This window comes from Molossus molossus, unplaced genomic scaffold (genome assembly GCF_014108415.1).
Source record: "Molossus molossus isolate mMolMol1 unplaced genomic scaffold, mMolMol1.p scaffold_m16_p_14, whole genome shotgun sequence".
In the NCBI taxonomy this organism is placed as follows: domain Eukaryota; kingdom Metazoa; phylum Chordata; class Mammalia; order Chiroptera; family Molossidae; genus Molossus; species Molossus molossus.
The window spans coordinates 544848-564626 of NW_023425349.1; the positions used below are offsets into that span (position 1 = coordinate 544848).

The 19779-nt window shown below is 61.4% G+C and overlaps 1 protein-coding gene across 1 annotated transcript in view; it reads right to left on the reverse strand.

Annotated features, from left to right (window-relative positions):
- Window positions 1-19779, reverse strand: part of CACNA1B (calcium voltage-gated channel subunit alpha1 B) — a 146586-nt gene that overhangs the window by 16318 nt on the left and 110489 nt on the right. The window contains exons 32-38 of the mRNA XM_036261371.1: window positions 18077-18193; window positions 17941-18006; window positions 16849-16940; window positions 15620-15764; window positions 8142-8269; window positions 2723-2819; window positions 474-582 (exon numbers count right to left, since the gene is read on the reverse strand). Coding sequence (XP_036117264.1) covers window positions 474-582; window positions 2723-2819; window positions 8142-8269; window positions 15620-15764; window positions 16849-16940; window positions 17941-18006; window positions 18077-18193 — 754 coding nt within the window. The remainder of the gene's footprint in view (window positions 1-473; window positions 583-2722; window positions 2820-8141; window positions 8270-15619; window positions 15765-16848; window positions 16941-17940; window positions 18007-18076; window positions 18194-19779) is intronic.

Genomic DNA, 19779 nt, shown 5'->3' on the forward strand with positions numbered 1-19779 from the left:
GGAGAGCAGCTGGGCTCAAGGGTGCGATGCAGAGGGGAGGGTGTGGGGCTGGCACAGGCCCCCCCGGTGACGGGTTTACTCTGTGAAGTGGCTGTCGTCATGCAAGGGTTTGGGTGGGAGGACACGCTGGGGACTGGTTCCCTCCTTGCCTTGGCATAGGCTACGTGGCCCTCCTGGTGAGCCCAGGGCCGGAGGAAGCACTGGGCTCCCTAGGGGAGGGCAGAGCGGGGCCAGGCTGGGCTCCAGCGTGAGTACTCAGCGCACCGGGTAACCCAGACAGGCCATTCGTTTATTTCATTGCACCTATTTCCTTATAGAGAGAGGGGGCATTGCAGCTCGTGTGCAGGAGAGTTTCGGGGACAACGTCAGTGCCCCTCACAGGTACCATGGCAGCCGCCCTCAGTCTCCCAGACAGGCCCCTGCCCCCTCCCTGCCCACCTGTGCAGGTGACTCTCTGAGGCGACTTCGCTCACCTGGGGCCAACTTGATGTCCAGCGCAGTCCGGATGAGGGCCATCAGTGTGGAGGTGAAGTGGACAGTCATGTCCTCACTGGAGATGGGCATGTTCATGCGAACAAGGCGCTAGGAACAAGGAGGCAGGTCAGGGCCAGGCCTTTCGGGGTCCCCCCACCACAGGGCCACTCCAGGCTGGAGGCCCCAGGAGGTGAGCCCGCAAGCACCTGGGACGAAAAGAAGCTGGGTAGATGGGGGTTCTGCCAGCATTCCCCTCAGCCTTGGACCCACCCTCGTGGGAGCTGAGGATTGTTCCAGCTACAGAAAAGTGGAAATCCCTGGGCCGACCAGGAACCTGACTCTTTCTGAAAGACAAGCACTTCCTCAGCCAAAGGCCCACTGCCCATGGCTGGGACCAGAGCACATAGCCTTGCCTGAGGGGCAGGACCAAGGCCGGGGCGCCCTGGGACAACCCTCCTCCACCCACCTCCTTTGGTTGCACAGGCATGGGGCTGGCGGGGAGGCGCAGGACCATGCTGCAGGGGCACACACCCGGGAGGCCAGACAGGGCCAGCCCCCTAAGGCAGAAGGCCCTTCCCTCTCTCCTGAGTCTGAGGGTGGAGTGGGGTCTGCCTGTGCCCTCGGGCTCTGAGGACCACCTGCCCTCCAGGAAGAAGGTCTCAGGTATGTCGGCCACGTCCTAGGCACGGGGGTTGACTGGGACCCCCTGTCCTTTCCCAGCAGCCTCCTGGCCCCTCCACAGACTGGGAGCTAGAGACGGGGGCCCAGGGCCTCCCGGGCCTGCAGATGCTCAGCCCCTGTGCACTCCCTCTGGGCAGGCCTGCTTTGCCACAGGGCTGCCCACGCATCCTGGCCCCACATTTAATCCTCAGCCAGACTGGGGCTGGGGAGGCTAGAGACATGAACCCAGACCCTGCCCCCGAATGCTGGCAAAGCCCCACTTGGCACATCTGAGCACGGTCCCAGGAGCTCAGGTGTGCCCTGGGTGATGCACAGACCGGCACCGAGGGCTGTGGGAGAGGCAAGGGGTCCTCTCCAGGGACCGGGGAGTCGGGGAACCATAGAGGAGGAGCAAAGCAGGTGGTTTCCAAGACAGGAGGGCTCCGTCCAGGGCACCTTCCCCTGAGGGCCAGAGTCTCAGGGAGCAACAGAGGAGTGAGGCCGAGACAGACCGACAGGCTCCCTGCCCTGGGCCTGGACCCAGGGCCACAGGGCTCTGTGCCTGTCTTGTAGCCTCCCAGCTCGCTAAGCCCCCCTTGCCCCAGCCGCCCCCACCCCCCCGCCTCCGTGTGCCCTCAGCCTGGAGCTGGCAGCGCAGTGGGGTGAGCCCTGAAGTGCCAGCAGGCCCCGTCCGCTCGGTGTCTGAGGACGGAGCCCTCCTTCTCGGATGGGCGGAGCACGTCTCGCATGCAGGCCTCCAGGCAGGGGAGGGTGGAGGAAGACCCCGAGGCACCCCCCAGCTCCCAAAGGCCATGCGGAGCAGGGGACAGACAGACAGAAGCCCTGATGGGAGACTCGCTCTGAGAGAGGGGGACTGTGGAAGGCTCCAGACACATGCTGGCCACCAGTGGGGGCGGGGTGTGTGGAGAAGCCCCAGGGTGACACGTGCGTGGGCAGGGCAGGCTGGGGCTGGGCTGTGTCGGGGGGAAGCTGGAGGTGCTCCTCAGTCTGCACCCTTCCTGGCAGCTCAGCCGGCGGCATCCTCAGTGATGGGGGGCACAGGGCCCCTGGCCCTGCGGCTGTGCTCCCCTGCAGTGACCCTCACAGGAGGCCTCTCCCTGGCACCCTTTCTCCTGAATGCTGCCACGGGGCCCGAGGGGCCCTGCAGACACACTTCCTCCCCAGCTCCAAGCAGTCCTGCAGGTGTGGTGTGAGGTGGGGGTGGGGCCCTCTCACAGGCACCAGGGGCCCTGCAGGCCCCTTTCCCCAGGTCAGACCCCAGGGTGGGAGACAAAGGAGGGGGTGGAGCTGAGCCAGAACAAAAGCTGCTGTCAACAAAGCTGGTGTGGCCCTCACTCTGGGGGGCAAAGGAGGGCGGCTGGGCTCTGTCTTCCTGAGCCTGGGGCAGCCTGGGGGCAGGAGCCAGTGCAGAGACACTACGTGTGTCCATGTCCCTCTGTCTGGGAAGGAAGCTGGGCAGAGAAGAAGGGACAGTGAGACAGCGGAGTGGCAGACAGACAGACAGACAGCCCGACAGGGGTGGGAGCCGAGCCCAGCACAGACCGCTCAGAGCAGGGCCGGGGTCTACCTTGTAGGCAACGCGAGCAGGGCATTTCTTCCCCAGCCCCAGGGGCGGGGACATGTGTTTCAGCATCTCAAACATGTCACTGTAAGTGATGCGCCCACTGGAGGCCCGGCCCAGGGGCAGAGCGCAGGGTCCACAGCAGGTGCGGGAGGGGCAGGAGGAAGCAGACAAGAAAACAGGTGCAGTTAACCGGTGTCAAGCGGATGGACAGTCGGACGAGAGAGAGGAGGCCGCTGCTGCACTCAGCCCTCTGCGCCCACCTCACTTCCACACTTCAGCCAGCGCAGGGCCGTGGCAGGTGACCTCTGAGCTAATGAACATGGAGGGGTGAGGAGGGGCTGCATCGGGGCGGCTTTGGGTTGTCAGCGGTTGATTTTGTACTTTCAGAAACTAGAGAGCACCGGATCAAAGACCATTTGCCCGCGGAGAGCGGGCAGACAGGGCTGTGACCGCTGGGCCAGAGCCGCGCCAGCCCTCCCTAGCGCTCACTCTGCTTCTAGGTCAGCAGAGAGGCCGCATGGAGACACATCTAGTGGCAGGGAGACTAGAGTGGGCTGCTGTCCGCAGGGAGCCCTGGACTCCAGACAACCAGGCAGGCCAGTCCTGCTCCGAGCCCAGAAACGCCCAGGTCAGCCCAGGGCAGGGCTGCTGCTGGGGTCAGGGCTGGGCAGGAAATGGGGGGCTGCGGGTGGGGGTGGGGTGGGGCAGCTGCGGCTTGGTGCCACCCTGCACCCTCCTGACTGTGCCAGGGCAGGGTGGGGCCAGCACTCGGGCTCAGGCCCCAGATTCACGAAGTGTCTGGGTAATGACTGTCTCTTCCCAGGGTAGAGGGGCCTGAAGCCACACCTCCACCCACGGGACACCTGCTATGAGCCTCCTTGGGGTTCCAGAGACCATCAGGTCCAGGTCGCCCAGGAGAAAGGGAACAGCCTCCTCCTACAGGCACAGCCTCCGTCTGCCCAGGGCTCAGCCTTGGCTGCGCAGGTCAGGCTGAGGGGAAGCATGAGGCCCTCTGCCTCTGTTCTCACATCCCCAGGGACAGAGACCCTGGCTCTTTGGCTCCTCTAACCAGAGGGCAGCTGCTCCTGGCCGGCTTGTGCCACATCCCCTCCTCCGCGCCCTCTCACCATCGCCCACCCTCAGGATCCAGGAGCAAAGCCGGGGAGACCTGGTCCCTGGCTCCCACCTGGCGGCCGGCCACCACGCTCCCAGCCCAGCCAGAAAGCTTGTGTCTGTCTCACAGGCCGTCTGCTCCAGCCGGTGGAGGGGTTGGGTGATTAGATGGGGACTGAAGCGTCCAGGGGCTTGGAATGCGGGCCGGGGGCGGGCAGGAGAGGTGTCCTCATGCCCCGACAGGCAGGGAGTGTGTGCTGTGTCTGCGGGGCGGCAGGCGGGCGGGCAGGGAGAGCATGTCAGATGGAGGCTCTGAAGTCGCAAACCTTGTAGGCCAACCTACGAGGGCAGTTCTTCCCTAAGCCAACAGGTGGCGCAATACAACGCAACAAACTGTACATATCCTTATAATGAATCCTGCAACTAGAAAGGAAACGTCACAGGTTACAGCAACCGAGGCACCGTGAGCCCATCCTCCCGCCCCCCGGCCTGATGGGCAGATGTGCAGGAGGAGCAGAGGCTGGGAGCCCTGGAGCAGGGCAGGGGACATGAGCCCACTCTGCACACACAGGCTGCGTCGCTGCCCGGCGGCCCCCTCCCCTGGCAGCTGTTCCACCTGTGCCTGAGTCTCCAGGGGCTCTCCTGGCTGCCCTGCTCCCTGAACAGGCTGCCTGCCCACGGCATCTGGGCTCCATGAAGGACCCCTGCTCCAGGGGCGGGTTCTCTTCCCTGCACTATGCCCTCAGACCAATCAGCTCCAAGCTGTAAGGTCTCACTTCTGGAAAAAGGGGAAGAGAGAAGCAGCCCCACTCTGGCCTCCCCCAAAGTGTGTGCCAACCCATGAGACCCGAGGGACCACCATGAAAGGGCAGGAAGCACAGGGAGCCCCGCCCACGATCACTGGCCTCGGTCCACAGCCCATGCTCGACTCATCTCTCTTCTGCCATCAAACCCTCAGATGCCCCCAGATTGAAAGTGTGGCCTAATCCTGTCACTCAGATTAAAAAACTAACCCCACAGTCTATAAAACAAAGTCAAAGCAACTTGTTTAACCCAAACTTCAAGGCCCTTCTCAACCTGCCCTCGCCACCCTGTGCAACACTCTCCCCACAGCAGGACACACTCAGTCCCACCCTGACCTCCACCTGCCTGCTCCGGAGCTCAGTCCACTGTCCACCCTGCCCCGTCACTCTGGCTCGAGAGCCAGTCCTGCTGACTCTCCAGCCAGACCTCGTCGCCCCTCAGACACACCCTGGCCCCCAGCTCGGGCTCCTCTCATCCCGAGACTGTGCAAGGAGACCCCGGGGTCCCCAGGCCTCAACACACAGATGCTCAGAATGCTGGCTGGACAGGCGGATGAACACAGAAACATGACTGTGATGTTCAAGTCCACACTGACCACCAAGTGTTGCGGCAACAACGGGGTGGGGGGCAAAAGCAGCACCCCACACGCATGCATACAAGCACACCTGTGCACACAGGCACCACGCGGGGCACGCGTGCATGGCCGTGTCCCTCACACCCATGAGGAAGGCCTGGGAACTGCCCTGTGCTGTTGTCGTCAGAAGTCTCGCCCAGAAGGGGACCGGCAGAGCCCCTGCGGAACAAGGAGGACCCACAAACGCGACTGGCAGGGCCTGACACTCGCAGCATCGTCTGCCCGTCCCAGGCGTGGGGTCAAGACCCAGTCTGCTCAGAGGCCTCTCCTAGGCCTTCTGCTCCTGGCATCTGGGAGCAACCTGTTTTGGCCAGCCTCACGGGAGCAGTGAGTGTGAGGCACCTCGGTCCCATCTCTGCCGCCTGTGGGCTGTGGGTCTGCTGGGCGCCACCTAGGGCGTGACTCCCGTTCTGCCACCTGCTCCCCCTCGGCACAACCCCCTCGGCACAACCCCCTCGGCACGACCCCCTCGCACTCTCCTTGCCGTGACCTCGGCACAACCCCCTCGGCACACTCCTTGCTGTGACCTCGGCACGACCCCCTCGGCACACTCCTTGCTGTGACCTCGGCACGACCCCCTCGGCACACTCCTTGCCGTGACCTTGGCACGACCCCCTCGGCACGCTCCTTGCCGTGACCTCGGCACGACCCCCTCGAACTCTCCTTGCCGTGACCTCGGCACAACCCCCTTGGCACACTCCTTGCCGTGACCTCGGCACGACCCCCTCGGCACGACCCCCTCGCACTCTCCTTTCCGTGACCTCGGCACGACCCCCTCGCACTCTCCTTGCCGTGACCTCGGCACGACCCCCTCATCCCTTCGCACTCTCCTTGCCGTGACCTCGGCACGACCCCCTCGCACTCTCCTTGCCGTGACCTCGGCACGACCCCCTCGAACTCTCCTTGCCGTGACCTCGGCACGACCCCCTCACCCCCTCGCACTCTCCTTGCCGTGACCTCGGCACGACCCCCTCGAACTCTCCTTGCCGTGACCTCGGCACGACCCCCTCACACTCTTTGCCGTGACCTCAGCATGACCCCCTCGAATTCTCCTTGCCGTGACCTCGGCACGACCCCCTCACCCCCTCGCACTCTCTTTGCCATGACCTCGGCACGACCCCCTCGCACTCTCCTTGCAGTGACCCTGGCTGTTGTGCCTTCTGAAGCCCACAGTCAGTGTCCTGCCTTCGCTGCACCTGGGCTGACTGGGGACCCTGGATCTGTGGCTCGCACCCACTGGGGATGTCCCCCTGGCTCCTAGGCCTGAACTGACCTGCCTGCGCTGTTGGTCCAACCTCATTGCAAAAATTCTGATTTTCTGCAATATAATTTCCACCAGAAATGGCATCAGCTCAGACCTCGCTGGGAGGGGCATCTGGGAGGGAGGTCAATCCTGCCACCACTGAGGCCTCCAGAACCTGGGCCTCAGCCCTGAGGACACTCTGCCCTCCAACCTGGGAGCCTTCCTGCCCAGAGAACCTGGGGCTGTCCCTCAGGCAGGAACACGACTGGGCTCTCCCAGGCCAGGAAACCGCCACACACCAGGACATGCAGCTACAGCAGCTCTCTCGTTGTCTGAAACTGCGTTTTCCACCACACGGAAGTAGCCAACGCTGTGGCCTGGGCGTGCCCGAGCCCTGGTGCTGCCACAGGTTCCAGGACTCGCCCCAGTGGGAAAGGGCCTCACATAGCACCTCTGGGTCCTCCTCCTCTGGGGAAGCTGGGTGACAGAGGTGAGGTGGCCTGCGGGCCTGGGGGTGGGCGAGTTCTGGAGCCCTGTCTACGCTGGGCTTCCATCCAGAGAAAGGCAGGCAGAGCCCTGGGGCCCCATGAGGACACCAAGCGCCTCCCTCTGGCCTCAGCCACCCGAGGGCCGTGGAGGAGGACACGTGGGGACACGTGCTCCAGCTCCAGCTTCCTGCCCCAGAGCGTGGAGGCACAGCGCCCGGCCCTGTAAGGCTTGGCTCAGGTGTGGCTGCACCTGTAAGCCAGGCCTCCGGCCTGATCGGGCCCTGCGGGGCAACCAGGAGGTATGTCTCTCTCACATGACGTTTCTCTCTCTCTCCCCCTCCCTCCTACTCTATCTAAGAATCAGTGGAAAAGTATCCTCAGGTGAGGATTAACAAAAGGAGCACACCCTCCGACGACTGGAGCAGCTGCTTGAGAGGACGGACAGAGTAGTGGGCAGGTGAGGAGCGAGCGAGGCAGCACAGGTGGGCGGGAGGCCATGCTGCTTCGCCGCTGGGGGAGAGCACACCCTCCGACCCCTGCTGGGCCTGGAAACACCCCACACGCACAGCAAGCACAGTGAAGCTTCCCCACCGACCCTCACAGCGGCTCATCGGACTCGAGTGCACACCCCCAAGCACTCGTTGACTCAGCATGGGCCAGGGCGAGGCACGTCAGCTCTGTCCCTGAGACGGCAGAGCCCTGAGCAGCTGGGAGAATGTCCGGTGGCCCCCAGGCTCTCTGCCCACACAGGCCTCCAAGCTTCATGAGGGCAAACAAGGACCAGGAGGCCTGAGAGAAGGCCCCCTGCTGTTTCTACAACCTCCCTCGGGGCCCTCAACAACCCCTTGTGCAATGGCCCTTCGGTAAGAAACCCAAATCTCACCAGCACCCTGCAAATGCTTCACGACCCCCAGGTAACATCCTAAGGACTGGACTCAGGGCTCAAAGAGACTTTCTCAGCCCAGGAGCCGTCTCAAAGCACCCAGAGTGAGAAAGGGAGTGCCAGCCACGGGGGAGGCCCACAATGTCCGTGTGGAGCGGAACCGGCCCCACCCAGCCCTGAGGGCTCCTGCTCCCCAGCCCTGCCCGGACCCCCCGATCTGGACTGTCCCCGCAGAGCAGAGCGGGCGGCTCACTCACCACGCCGCCGGGTCGTACTCGGCCCAGACCCTGATGAACTCGTCCAGGTGATGAGGCCCTAGGATGGAAGAGTCCCGCGTAAGGTACTCGAAATTGTCCATGATCACAGCCACGAAGAGGTTCAGCATCTGCGGGGAGGGGAGAAGGAGTGACCCAGCCCTCAGCCTGCCCTATCCCAGCACCCCTCGCCCTCCAGCCAGTCTGTGTGAAGCCAACAGGGGCAGAGGCCACCGTGACCCAGCCAGAGCCTGCCCGGCCGCTCTCCCCGCAGCCCTGCCCCTGCGCCACCACCACTAGTGGCAGCAGCCTCAGCCTCGGGGTCCGACACTGACCATGCTGTCTCTGCCCCTACAGCCCCGCCCTAGCTCAGGCCCATTACCTCATGTCCACAGTCCTCCCAGCTCTGCGACCCCACCCTCTCCCCTCTGAGCTGCCTTCAGGGACAGCAGCAACCCTGGAGGACGGACAGTTCAGTCCCGGGAGGCCAACAGCTCAGGTTCCCTCCACGGACCTAAGCCACGTCGCCATCACAAGCCACGTCAAGGGTGCAGCACGGTGTACTCCGCGGTTCACACGCTGTGCAGCACCACCTCTCCAGGTGTCCTTCAAGGCGCCAGGACAAGGCCTCTGCCATGAAGCAGCCACTGCCCGTGACCCGCTCCCACTCCGGGACGGCCCGTTTGGGACATTCCACACAGAAGGGGCCACGTGAGCACGGCCTCTGTGTCTGGGTCCTTCCCTGGGCGGGGCTCGTTCCCAGTGCAGTGTCGTCTCCTTCCGTTCTGTGCTGACTGACATTCCACGGCAGGTGGATGCCAATCTGCTGCCCCGTTCACTCTACGAAGGACATTGGGGTGCTCTCCCCTTCGGCTATCATAGTCAATGCTGCGACACACGTTCACATACACGCTTCTGTGTGGACAGTTCACTTCTTGTGAGTGAACTGCTGGGTCACAGGCTTCATTTTGGGGAAATTCTAAACTGCTTCGCAGAAGCTGCCGAGTCTCATGCCCTCGTGGAGACTTCCTTCCTGTCTCCCTGCGTCCTTGCCAATGCTTGCGATTCTCCTTTGAAGACATCACCGCCGCGGCCGCCCTGGGAGGGCGCAGCAGTGCCGCGCCGGAGCCTGGGCGCGTCTCAGTGCCTGGAGACGCTGGCCGCCTGTGTGCTCCCGGCTCCGGCTGCTCCTCTCTGGGAAACGCCCGCCTGACTCCCCGTCCACTGGCTGTGGTTGCCTTCGTGTTGAGCTGTGAGGGTCCTTTACAGACTGTGGACACTGACCCTATAAAACACCTGATTTGTAAATACTCTCTCCCAGTCCTCAGACTGCATTTGCACGTCACCGATCATGTTTACGAGGCACAAATTTTCTTCTTACTTTGTGACAAACGTACTACATGGCTAGGGTGTGCATCTGCATCTTTGGACTGTCCAGCCCACCCCCTCAGGCCAGGTGGTTCTGAAGGGCTCCCCATTCTGGTGCTTCCTGCCCGACCCCCTCCTACTACTGGTAGAGGGTCACATGCCAGGATGCTTAAAAAATAAAAATAAAAAAGGCCAATAGTCAAAACATCAGAGAGTTTGAAGTAAAGAATGGTATTCTGCAAATCCATCTTTTTTGTTCTTTTCCTTTTGTTTTTGATTCTTCTGCATCAAAGGAAGGAAGGAGGGTGAGGCCAGAGGTGGGTGGGCCGTAGCCAGCGAGCCCCCGACAGGGTCCCAAGGAAGAGCTCGGATCTCTGAGCCCTTGGTTCCCAGCTGGAGGCTGGTCCACAGGCCCTGAGTGTGGTCTGGAGATTCCTTTAAATCTCCCCCGAGATGATGCTGTATTTCCCCTATTATGACCTATCACGAAGATGGCTGTGCAGGTGCCTCTTGGGAGAGTTCCTGGCCAGGAAGCTGCCTCTGGCTGTAGCAGCCGCCTGTTTTGACACAAAGTTACTAATTTTGGGTGGTTTAGCTGAGCTGTCCTTTCTTTTGTTGCTCACAATTCAGTGTCAAAAAACCAAGACTCCTTAGCCAAGTCTTATGTTTCGAAGATTTTCCTTCAATATTTTCTTGTAAGAGTTTTATAGTTTAAGCTCTTATCTTTAGGTCTTTAATTGATTTTGAGTTAATTCCACACATGGAGTGAGACGTGGGTCTGACCACGTTTTGCAGGTGGAAACCCAGCTGTCTCTTCACCATCTGCTAAAGACACTTCTTTCCACATTGAACGATCTTGGCGTCCTCAACAGAAACCGACTGACGGCAGACGTCAGGGTTGGCTCCCGGCTCAGCCCCAGTCCACTGTCCCTGTCCTGATGGCATGCCCCCATGCGGACGTGTGATGGGTAAACAGAATGATGAGACAGTGGCTGTGGAGGCGTGGGGGCGTGGTGACGTGACCACACACACGTCGTGAAAGGGCCCCACTAGCTGGCTGACACAGCCATTGCCTGGCAGTGACCTTTCCTGGCAGACCACGTAGGTCATCTGAGAGCTGGGGGTCTGCGCCCTTTACCCACCTCTCTCTACTCCCTCATCCCAGCCCCTGGAAATTTCTCTGCTGTTTCTGAGTGATGACTTCTTTTTAGATTCCACATGTAAGTGATAAACATGCAGCATTTGTCTTTTACTGTATCGTTTTTACTGATATTACAGAGGAAGGGACAGAGGAGACAGATACATGGATGAGAAACAAACATCCATCAGTTCCCTCCTGCACGCCCCCTGCTGGGGATCAGGCCCACAACTTGAGCATGTGCCCTGACTGGGAATCCAACTGGGACCTCTCAGTCCACGGGAGGACGCTCAATCCACTAAGCCACACTGGCTGGGCATTTTTTCCTATTTTTAAAAAAATCTTTAGCCAAGGATATATTTTCAGACAGAGTGGGAGGGAGGAGAGAGAAACATGGATGTGAGAGAAACACCTCCCGCACAATCCCGACCAGGGCCGGGGACTGAACCACAATCGAGGTACGCGCCCTTGACCAGAACTGAACCCGAGACTCTGGTCCACGAGCTGATGCTCTAACCGCTGAGCCACAGCGGCCAGGGCAGTGGTGCTATTTAATGGATGAAGAAGCTCCACACTGTTTCCATAGTGGCTGCCCACAGGGCACGCGGGCTCCCTCTCGTTTTGTGATGGTCATTCTGAAGGGGTGAGATGACCCCTCGCTGGGGTTTGGTTTCCACTCCCTGGTGACTGGTGATGCTGTGCACCTTTTACGTGCCCACTGGCTATTTGTGTGTCTGGGGAAATGTCTAACCAGCCACATTGTTTGATCACAGCAGCTTCACGGTGAGTGTTGAGCTGGGAGGTGTGAGTCCTCCCTGCTTCTTTTTCAAGACTGTGCTGGCCATGTGGGCTCCTGGAACTCCGATCTGAGGGTAGGCTTTTGCTCGGGAACTTGACAGGACGGCATCTCCTCTGCGAGTCACCTGGGGCACTGCCATCTCGGTGTTCGTTCCTGGCGTCACTTCGCCGGGTCCCCTCTGTCCGTCAGCTTGGTGTGTCAGCATGCAGGTCTCCCACCTCGGGGTGTCAGTCCCTTCTGCACACTTTATTCTTTGGATACTACTGGTAACGCAACTGCTTCCCTAATTTCCTTTTCAGATTGTTCGCTGGGGTGTATAGAAACACGCCTGATTTTTGTACCCTGAAACGTTGGTGAACTCATTTCCTGGCTATAGTTTTTTGGGGTATGTGTGTGTACTCTTTGGGGTTTTCTTCTTTTTTTAAATCTTCACTGAGGATATGTATTTACTGATATTTTAAGAGAGAGAGGAAGGAAAAAGAAGACAGAAAGAGAGAGAAACATCGATGTGAGAGAGAAATACTGATGGGCTGCTTCCCATATGTATCATGACAGGGGATTGAACTTGAAACCTGGGTATGTGCCCTGACCATGACTCGAACCTGCACCCCTTTGGTGCACAGGACGTTGCTTCAACCAACTAGCCACACCAGCCAGGGCTGTGGTTTTCTACATGTGGAACAATGTCATCTGCAAATGGAGTTTTGCTTTCTTCTTTCCATTTGGATGCTTATTGTTTTTCATGCCTAATTGCTCTGGTAGGACTTCCATCACAACGCTGGACAGAGTGATGAGAGTGGGCACCCTGTCTTGTTCCTCTCCTCCGGGAGAAGCTGCTGGACTTTCACCATGAAACCTGATGCCAGCTGTGGGTTTTCATGAAAGCTCTTTACCATGTTCAGGAAGTTCCCTTCTACTTCTAGTTCATTTCATGTTTTTATCATGAAAGTGTGTTTAATTTTGTCAGATGCTTTTTCTCCATCTATTGAGATGATCGCGTGGGATTTTTCTTCTGAATGTGGTGCACTACGCGGACAGATGCTCGCATGCTGAGCCATCCCTGCACTCCTGTGGTCAGTCTCATTGTGTCCTGATGCACTGCCCTCCCGTACTGATGGAGCTAGTGTGTGGCACTTTGTTCAGGACGTTTACCTCCATATCCGTAAGAGATGCTGGCCTGCAGTTTCCTCTCTAGTGGCGTCTTTGTCTGGCTTTAGTGTCGAGGTAACACGGACCTTGAAGAATGAATTTGGAAGTGTTCCCACCTCTTCAATTTTTTTGGAAGAGTTTGAGGAAGACTGGTGTTAATTCCCTAGATGTTTGGTAGAATTCACCAGTGAAGCCACCTGGTCCTGGACTTTATTTTTTATTTTTTTAATCCTCACCTGAGGATATTTTTCTATTTATTTTCAAACAGGGAGGGAAGGAGGAAGAGAGAGACACACTGACGTGAGAGAGACACATCGACTGGTTGCCTTCCGCAGGACCCCAACCAGGGCCAGGGTCGCACCGCAACCGAGGTCCATGCCCTTGACCAGAATCAAACCCACGACTCATTGGTCTGCGGGCTGACGCTCTAATCCCTGAGCCACACCAGCCAGGGCTGGTTCTGGACTGTAGTCCGGGGGTATTCTGACCAGTGCTTCACACTCCATCACAGGTCTGCTGGGTTTTCTTCTGGAATCAGTCACGGGCAGCCCTGTTACCCCAGGAACCTGTCCACATCGGTGGCCTGGGCCCACACAGGCTGACCGAACAGTCACTGTGTCTCAGCATCCGTGCTGTCATGTGATGACAACACTACCAATCTCAGGACGCCACAAACACTGGGAAATAAAGTATTGGTGTGACTCCACAGAGCATCTAACTCAGTGACTGTGAGCAGGTTGTCACCAACCCCACTTGCTGTCATCCTATCAATGCCCCTCAATTCCAACCAAGGTGACTGAGGCCCAGCCTCGCCTCATCCTGCCACCACCCATCACAACTCTGTTCCCACTGCCATTTCTCCTCAAACCGACCCAGTGGCCAGCGGGAGGCTGGCAGGCCTGCTGTGCTTCCGTCCAGGAAGAGGCCCACGGGAACCAGACCCGAAGGACAGTGGTCAGCAAATACCCGCTTCTCTGGAGAAGAGCACAGCCCTCCAGGGGACTCATCCCAAGCATGTGCAGGGCACTGGCTTGGGGTGTGTGGTCTCGTGGGTCTGCTCTCTGTGGGGCCTGGTCTCCGCACCCCTGGGTGGGCTGGCTTTGCAGCATCAGATGTCTGAACGAGACAGGGGCTCTCCAGAAAGCCTGCCCTCCCCGCTGCCCAGTGCTGAGAGGCCAGCAGCTCTGCAGACCTGCCTGCACCCTCGCCGACACAGGCTCCCCTGCCGCACACACCCCTCCCCACCACCCCAGGTGCCCCCCTCAGCACTCAGCCCGACATCAGTAGGAGCCCAGCACCATCACCTGGAACACGCCCCACTTCTTCCGCATTAGCTGTGACCCGACGTCACCCTACCCACTGCGTGCTCCGCACACACGCAGCCTGCTCTGCGGTGCGCGGCTCCCACGCCCTCCTCCGTGGGGCCTCCGGCCTGGCCCGCTGCTTCGGCTGCTCTGAGCACCCCTGGACACGGGCCGGCGGCTGCCTGCCTCTCTGGTCCTTGCCCTCCCCATGCCCCGCCTGCCACCACCTCAGCTCCTTGCTCCTTTGACCACACGCTGAGCTTGGTCCTCACCAGGGACACTGGTGGACGTCGTCATTACCGCTGCCAAAGTCAATTCCAGGGGTCCCTGGCCTCCTCTAACACTGTGTTCCCAAATGCCTGTCCACGTGAGGTCGTCGGATTCAGTGGCCCTAACCCTCCCCCACTGCCGTCCCCTCCCTCCGTCTCCAGCTTTGGTCTCATGTCCAGGACTAGTTGCTCTTACCCACCCTCTCTCCCTGCCCAGACTAGTCCAGGAAATCCCAACCCGGGTAAGCTCTCTACCCAGGGGCCCAGCGGTGAGTGTGGCTCGGAGCCCCGACCGAGAATCCGCAGCGTTTGCCCGGTACTGCCTGCGGCCGGCTGCGCTGTTCCTCACCGTCCTGTCTGCAATAGGGCTCTGGTCCATGTGCCCAAGGGCCTATTCTAGGGAAGGTCACCAGAGCCTCTACCTGTTCACATCAAGGAACAGCTCTGTCGTCCCCTCACCTGACCTCTCAGCAGCACCTCCCGGGCGGACACCCCTCCCCTGGGCCTCTGGGGCTGCTCTCCCCGCCCCCGCCTGGCCAACAGCTCCCCCACCTCCGGCCCAGAGCTCCCATCTCCATGCGCCTGCCTGCGGAGTGCTCAGCCTTCTTCCCCACTACGCTCTCCCTGGGCCAGTGCTTCTTGGGCTCAGCAACAGAGAACCATGTGGGGAGTCTGTGGACACCCAGGCTTGTGGGTCCCTCTCCCGGAAACCCTGACACAGCAAGTCTGGGGAGAGCCCAGGGATCGCCTCCCCTCAGTGCCCGGGGGTGCTGCAGCCACAGGCCTCTGGACCACCTAGCCCTACCAATGCACCCCACACCCGTTGCCTCATTCACACCTGCAGCCCGGAGACCTGTCCACTAGGTGTCCCTCTCCCCTCCCAGCCCCACCCCTGCAGCTCCCCGTCCTCCCACCTCAGAGGAAGGACCACTCATTCTGTCACTCCACATGCCCAGGACACAGCTGTCTTTCCACCACCCACTGTGTGGTCCACCTTCAGGAGGCAGCCCAACGCCACCTCCTCCAGGCCACCGCCCTGCTCACTCCACAGCTCTGCAGACCAGAAGCAGCACCAGGGGACTCTGCCACGTCCCCCAGAGGCTCCGGAAGACTTGGAATGAGACCCACACTCCTGGGACCAGCCCACTGACCATATCCACCGATCCCCACGGGCCCCCACGGGCCCCCACGGCCCAGCCCTGCACATGGCAGGAGTGCTGCTCCCCGTGTCCCCTTGCCACGCTGGGCGTCCTCGGGCAGCTGGGACGCAGGACGCTGCCCCCCCGAACCCGAGCCCACTCCACAGAAGTTAGGTGGGGCTCCGAGGGGCTCGCTGCGGGGTGCTCCTTTAGGGTGAAGGGGCGTTGTCTCTGAGGAATCAGCTTGCAGTGTGACACGCATCACAGTGCAGGGCCCCGGGACAGCCGTGGCACAGGTGGCACAGATGCACTCACCAGAAAGGAGCACAGGAAGATGAAGGACACGAAGTAGAAGTAGGCGAAGTCGCTGCCGCACTCGCTGGCGTTGGCGTGTTCGTCACAGGCCTTGTCGCTCAGACAGGACAGCATGATCTCATGCCAGGCCTCACCAGTGGCACTCCTGGGGGGGGGTGCAGCTGTGAGGCCCCAGGAGGACACAGCCCCGCCCACAGAGGCCCGCACAGGTGCGAGGTCTGGGTGGCAGGCAGCTGTTCCAGAAAAGGGTGCTCTGACACCAGCCTCTCCAACTGCCCGTTTCAAATGACGGGGGTAACCGTGAGCACCAGGCTCAGCGCCCTCCGGGGTGCCTCAGGGCCCCCACAGCCCTGGACTTCCCACCTCCCAACTGCCCCTCCCACCTGCTCGGCACCGCCCTGCCTCAGTCTCCCCCCACCAGCCCACCAGCTCGCCACGCCTCTCACTGCCCTGAGCCATGCCATAACTTCCTGGCCCTTCTCGCTCCACCCTGCCCAGCACCCGGCACGTCCACTCAGTGCAGGCCAGATCTGCCACTTACGGCAAAAGCCAAAACCCGCACGAGCGCCCACGGCCCGCAAGCCGCTGCCTGCCTTCCCTGCGCACCAACACCGCCCGACAGCCACCTGAGGGCCCTCGGCAGACTGCCGCCCTGGGCGAGGCAGCCCGCGGGGGTGTGCAGCAGAATGGCAGGCGGCTGAGGCCTGGGCCCCCTGTGCACGTGTGTGTCGCCCTGGGTAGACGCTGGGCCCATTCCCCACTGGTGATGGCCAGGGGTAAGGAGTCCCACGGGTGGCCAGCCCAGCCTGTGTGGCACCCGATGGGTGACATAAAGACCAGAGGGGAAGAGAGATCCCCGAGATCACAGCTTCACACCAAGGCTGACTTCCGGGCCCGCCTCCCATCTCCTGCGGCAGGAGGAAGGATGTCAGTAAGTAGAGAGACACCAACCCCAGCTGAGGCCAGAGGAGCGATGCTGTTGGGGAGGTGCAGCCTCGGGGCTTCTGCTCTGAGGCAGGAGGAGAGTCAGAAACTCCTCCACGCGGTGCAGCAAAGGACCCTGGGTCTGAGTTCGCCCCACAGAGGGAACCCCAAGCCTGTCCCCAGGGCAGCCCCACAGCTGCCCTACATGAAAATGAACATGGTGGCGAACCCTCAGGAAGGTTGGGGCACAGTCTGCTTTGCAGCCTGCACCTGGAGCCCTGCAGGGGCGGGTCCCGAGCACACACCTGAACAGCAGCATCAAGGCCTGCAAGAACGTCCGGAAGTTGTTGTGCCTGTTGATGCTGGAGTCGTCGTCCAGGGCGATGTTCCCAAACACCTGCAATGGGAAAGCAGGCTGCAGACCGCCCTGTGGCTCCTGGACCAGGACCAGGAAGAAGAGGGTGTACGGGGCGTGGGACCTCCAGACAGGTGCCGCCTTGGCAAGAGCTCCCCTCTGGGCCGGGCAGCAGCCAGGCGAGTCCAGGCCAGAGGAACCCTCGTGAAAGCCGGTGTGTGCTGCCGGGCTCCAGGCTGGTCTGCGTGACCTGCAGACACAGGACCCAGAGCCGAGTGTGCGGGCTCTCCACACATTTCCCCGATTTCCCTCAAGGTCAGAAAGGGAGACGCATCAGTCACCGCTAGCTTGGCGGCTGAACACTGGAGAATGGCCGCACACCCACCAGGACTGAAGGTGGGGACGTGCTCGGTGCAGCCGCAGGCCATAGCAGGAGACGTGGATCTGGTCTGGGCAGCACCGGTGCGCAGTCGACTTTATAGCAAGAGCACTTGCCGACCCCTGACAGGGTTTAAAACCTCTGTTTCCAGCTCACCTCTAAGACCCAGGCTCCCCACACCGGGTGGGCCTTTGGGCCCACCTGTCACCCTGCTGGGGGAGTGGCCGGGGCCAAAGGTCTGTGACGGGGAACTGCCTGTTCCTTTACATGGCTTCCCAAACAATAGACAAGGTGATCTCGGGCAACAGGGGGCGCTGTACACTACGCAGTGAGTCTGACAGCTGCGGGATGGGCCCTGCTCCTGGAGACTTTTCTTCCCTTGGATGGAACCTTCTGGGAAGGAGCGGGAGGCTGTCCTTCAGCACTGCCCCTGGCCAAGCCCGGACGCTTCCCCCGGCACCCACCCTTGGGCAGGCCCAGCGCAAGGGCCTGCTTCCTCCACGCCCCCGTCCACAAAGCAGTCTTTCTGAGGCTCGAGTTCACAAGGTGCTTGAACCACTCTGCCAACAGCCCACGCAGCATCACCGCTACTGGACGGCATGCGAGGGCCCTCCTGCCCGGGGCCCAGACACCCCACCCCCACCCCCACCCCCGGCCCCGCACCTGCATGCCAACGATGGCATAGATGAAGAACAGCATGGCGATCAACAGACACACGTAGGGCAGGGCCTGTGGGACACACGGGGGTCAGCCCAGCACCACCCACTGGCCACCAGGCCCCCCCGGGCGGCCACCCCACCTTGAAGGACTGCACGAAGGTCCAGAGCAGGATGCGGATGGTGTAGCCCTGGCGCAGCAGCTTGATGAGCCGGGCAGCGCGGAACAGACGCAGGAAGCTGAGGTTGATGAAGTTGTTCTGGAGGGACAGGGGTGTCCTCTGACCTTTCGGGATCGGCCTCCTGCGTGGCAAGCACGCTGCTCCCCACCCACTGCTCCCCGCCTCCCCGGGGTACCCAAGAAAGGTGGGCCAAGGGGAGAGTAAAACAGTCAGCACTCCACGGTCTAAGCAGTCCTCGCCCCAGGAAACCTTCAGAAAGGAAAGCCTGCCCTGGCAGTCAGTTCCCATGCAGCAGGACCGCGCCCGCCCGCCCGGCCGGCCGGCCCACAGGAGGGAGAGAGGAGGGCTCCCAAGCAGCACCTCCGGCGGGCGGGACAGGCCAACCGCAGGTGCTGGGCAGGGCTGTCCCCCCAAGCCCTCTAAAGGGACCGACCCCGCTGGCGGCCTCCCCTCCCCTCCCGCCAGCGAAGCCCTGCTGGCCGCAGAGGGGCAAACACACCCTCTGGGCCGCTCCAGCCCCTCGCAGGCTGGTCACCCAGGAGGTGAGTGTTGGTGCTCCTGCTGCTGCCGCCACGGAAGCCACCTTTCCACCCACAAAGGTCTCAGCTCCAGAGGGTCTGGGACACCAAGCACTGTCCCTCGTCCAGGGGCTCAAAATCAAGCACGAAAATAAACCAGTACTCTCTGGTGGCCGCAGATGACCCGGGAGTGAGGCTTCCAGCTGGCCAGGGACACCCTGAACTGTTGGCACATCCCTTTCAAGGGCGTAACTGGGTAGTGCCCTGAGGAGATGGGCACTGTGGACCCGGCAGCTCCCCACCCCCATTGCTCAGACCGGTGCCCCAGGCAGCGGGGCAGCTTCCGGCCACGGAGCTGCTGGGGACAGGCAGGTGAGGCTCAGGCTGTGGCTGGAGCAGGGGTGCACGAGGGGAGGACGCAGATGGAGGGGCAGCAGCATGCGGGCCAGCTGCTCTCCAGGGCTGCCTGTCTGGTCTCGGTGGTGCCAGTGGTGCCGCTCTGCTTCCAGGGCAGGGGCCCAGCTGCGCAGCTCGAGTGCTGTTTCCCTGAAGGCCCCCCTCTCTGGCTCCCACCAGGGTGCTGGGGACTCTGGCCTCTGTGGTGAGGGACCCAGGCTGCACGGGGACAGCTCACAGGCAGGATGAGTGTAGCACAAGGGCACAGGGAGGGCCGTCAAAGGGCACAAGGAGAAACTGACTGTGGTCCAGACTGGCAAGAAGCGTAAGGGGACCTCCACGTGGGACCTGGGGGGTGCAGGCTGCCTGCAGCTCCCTCCCTTGTGGCAAAGAGGGAACCCTAGTGGTCACGAGGGCAGGGAGGTGCCCCTCACCGTCTGCACCCCAGGGCCCTGATGACTCTCGGGTGGGCCAGGCTCCCCAGGGACGGGCACAGGATGGAAGGGGCTGTGTGCACAGGGCCAGGACCACACAGCTCAGCAAGGGAGGGGCAGCCAAGTGCCTGCCCCCCGGGTGTCTCTCCTTTGAAATCACTACTCAGGTGGGGGGAGCAGCCAGGGCGAGGGTGACAGCACCACCCAACTCTAAGCAGCTGGTGGACTAGAACCCCTGCAGCTGCTGGGGGGACACAGCTTCGAGGAGAGAGAACAGAGCACAAAGAAGGCAGGGCTGTTCATCCAAACTGCGTGA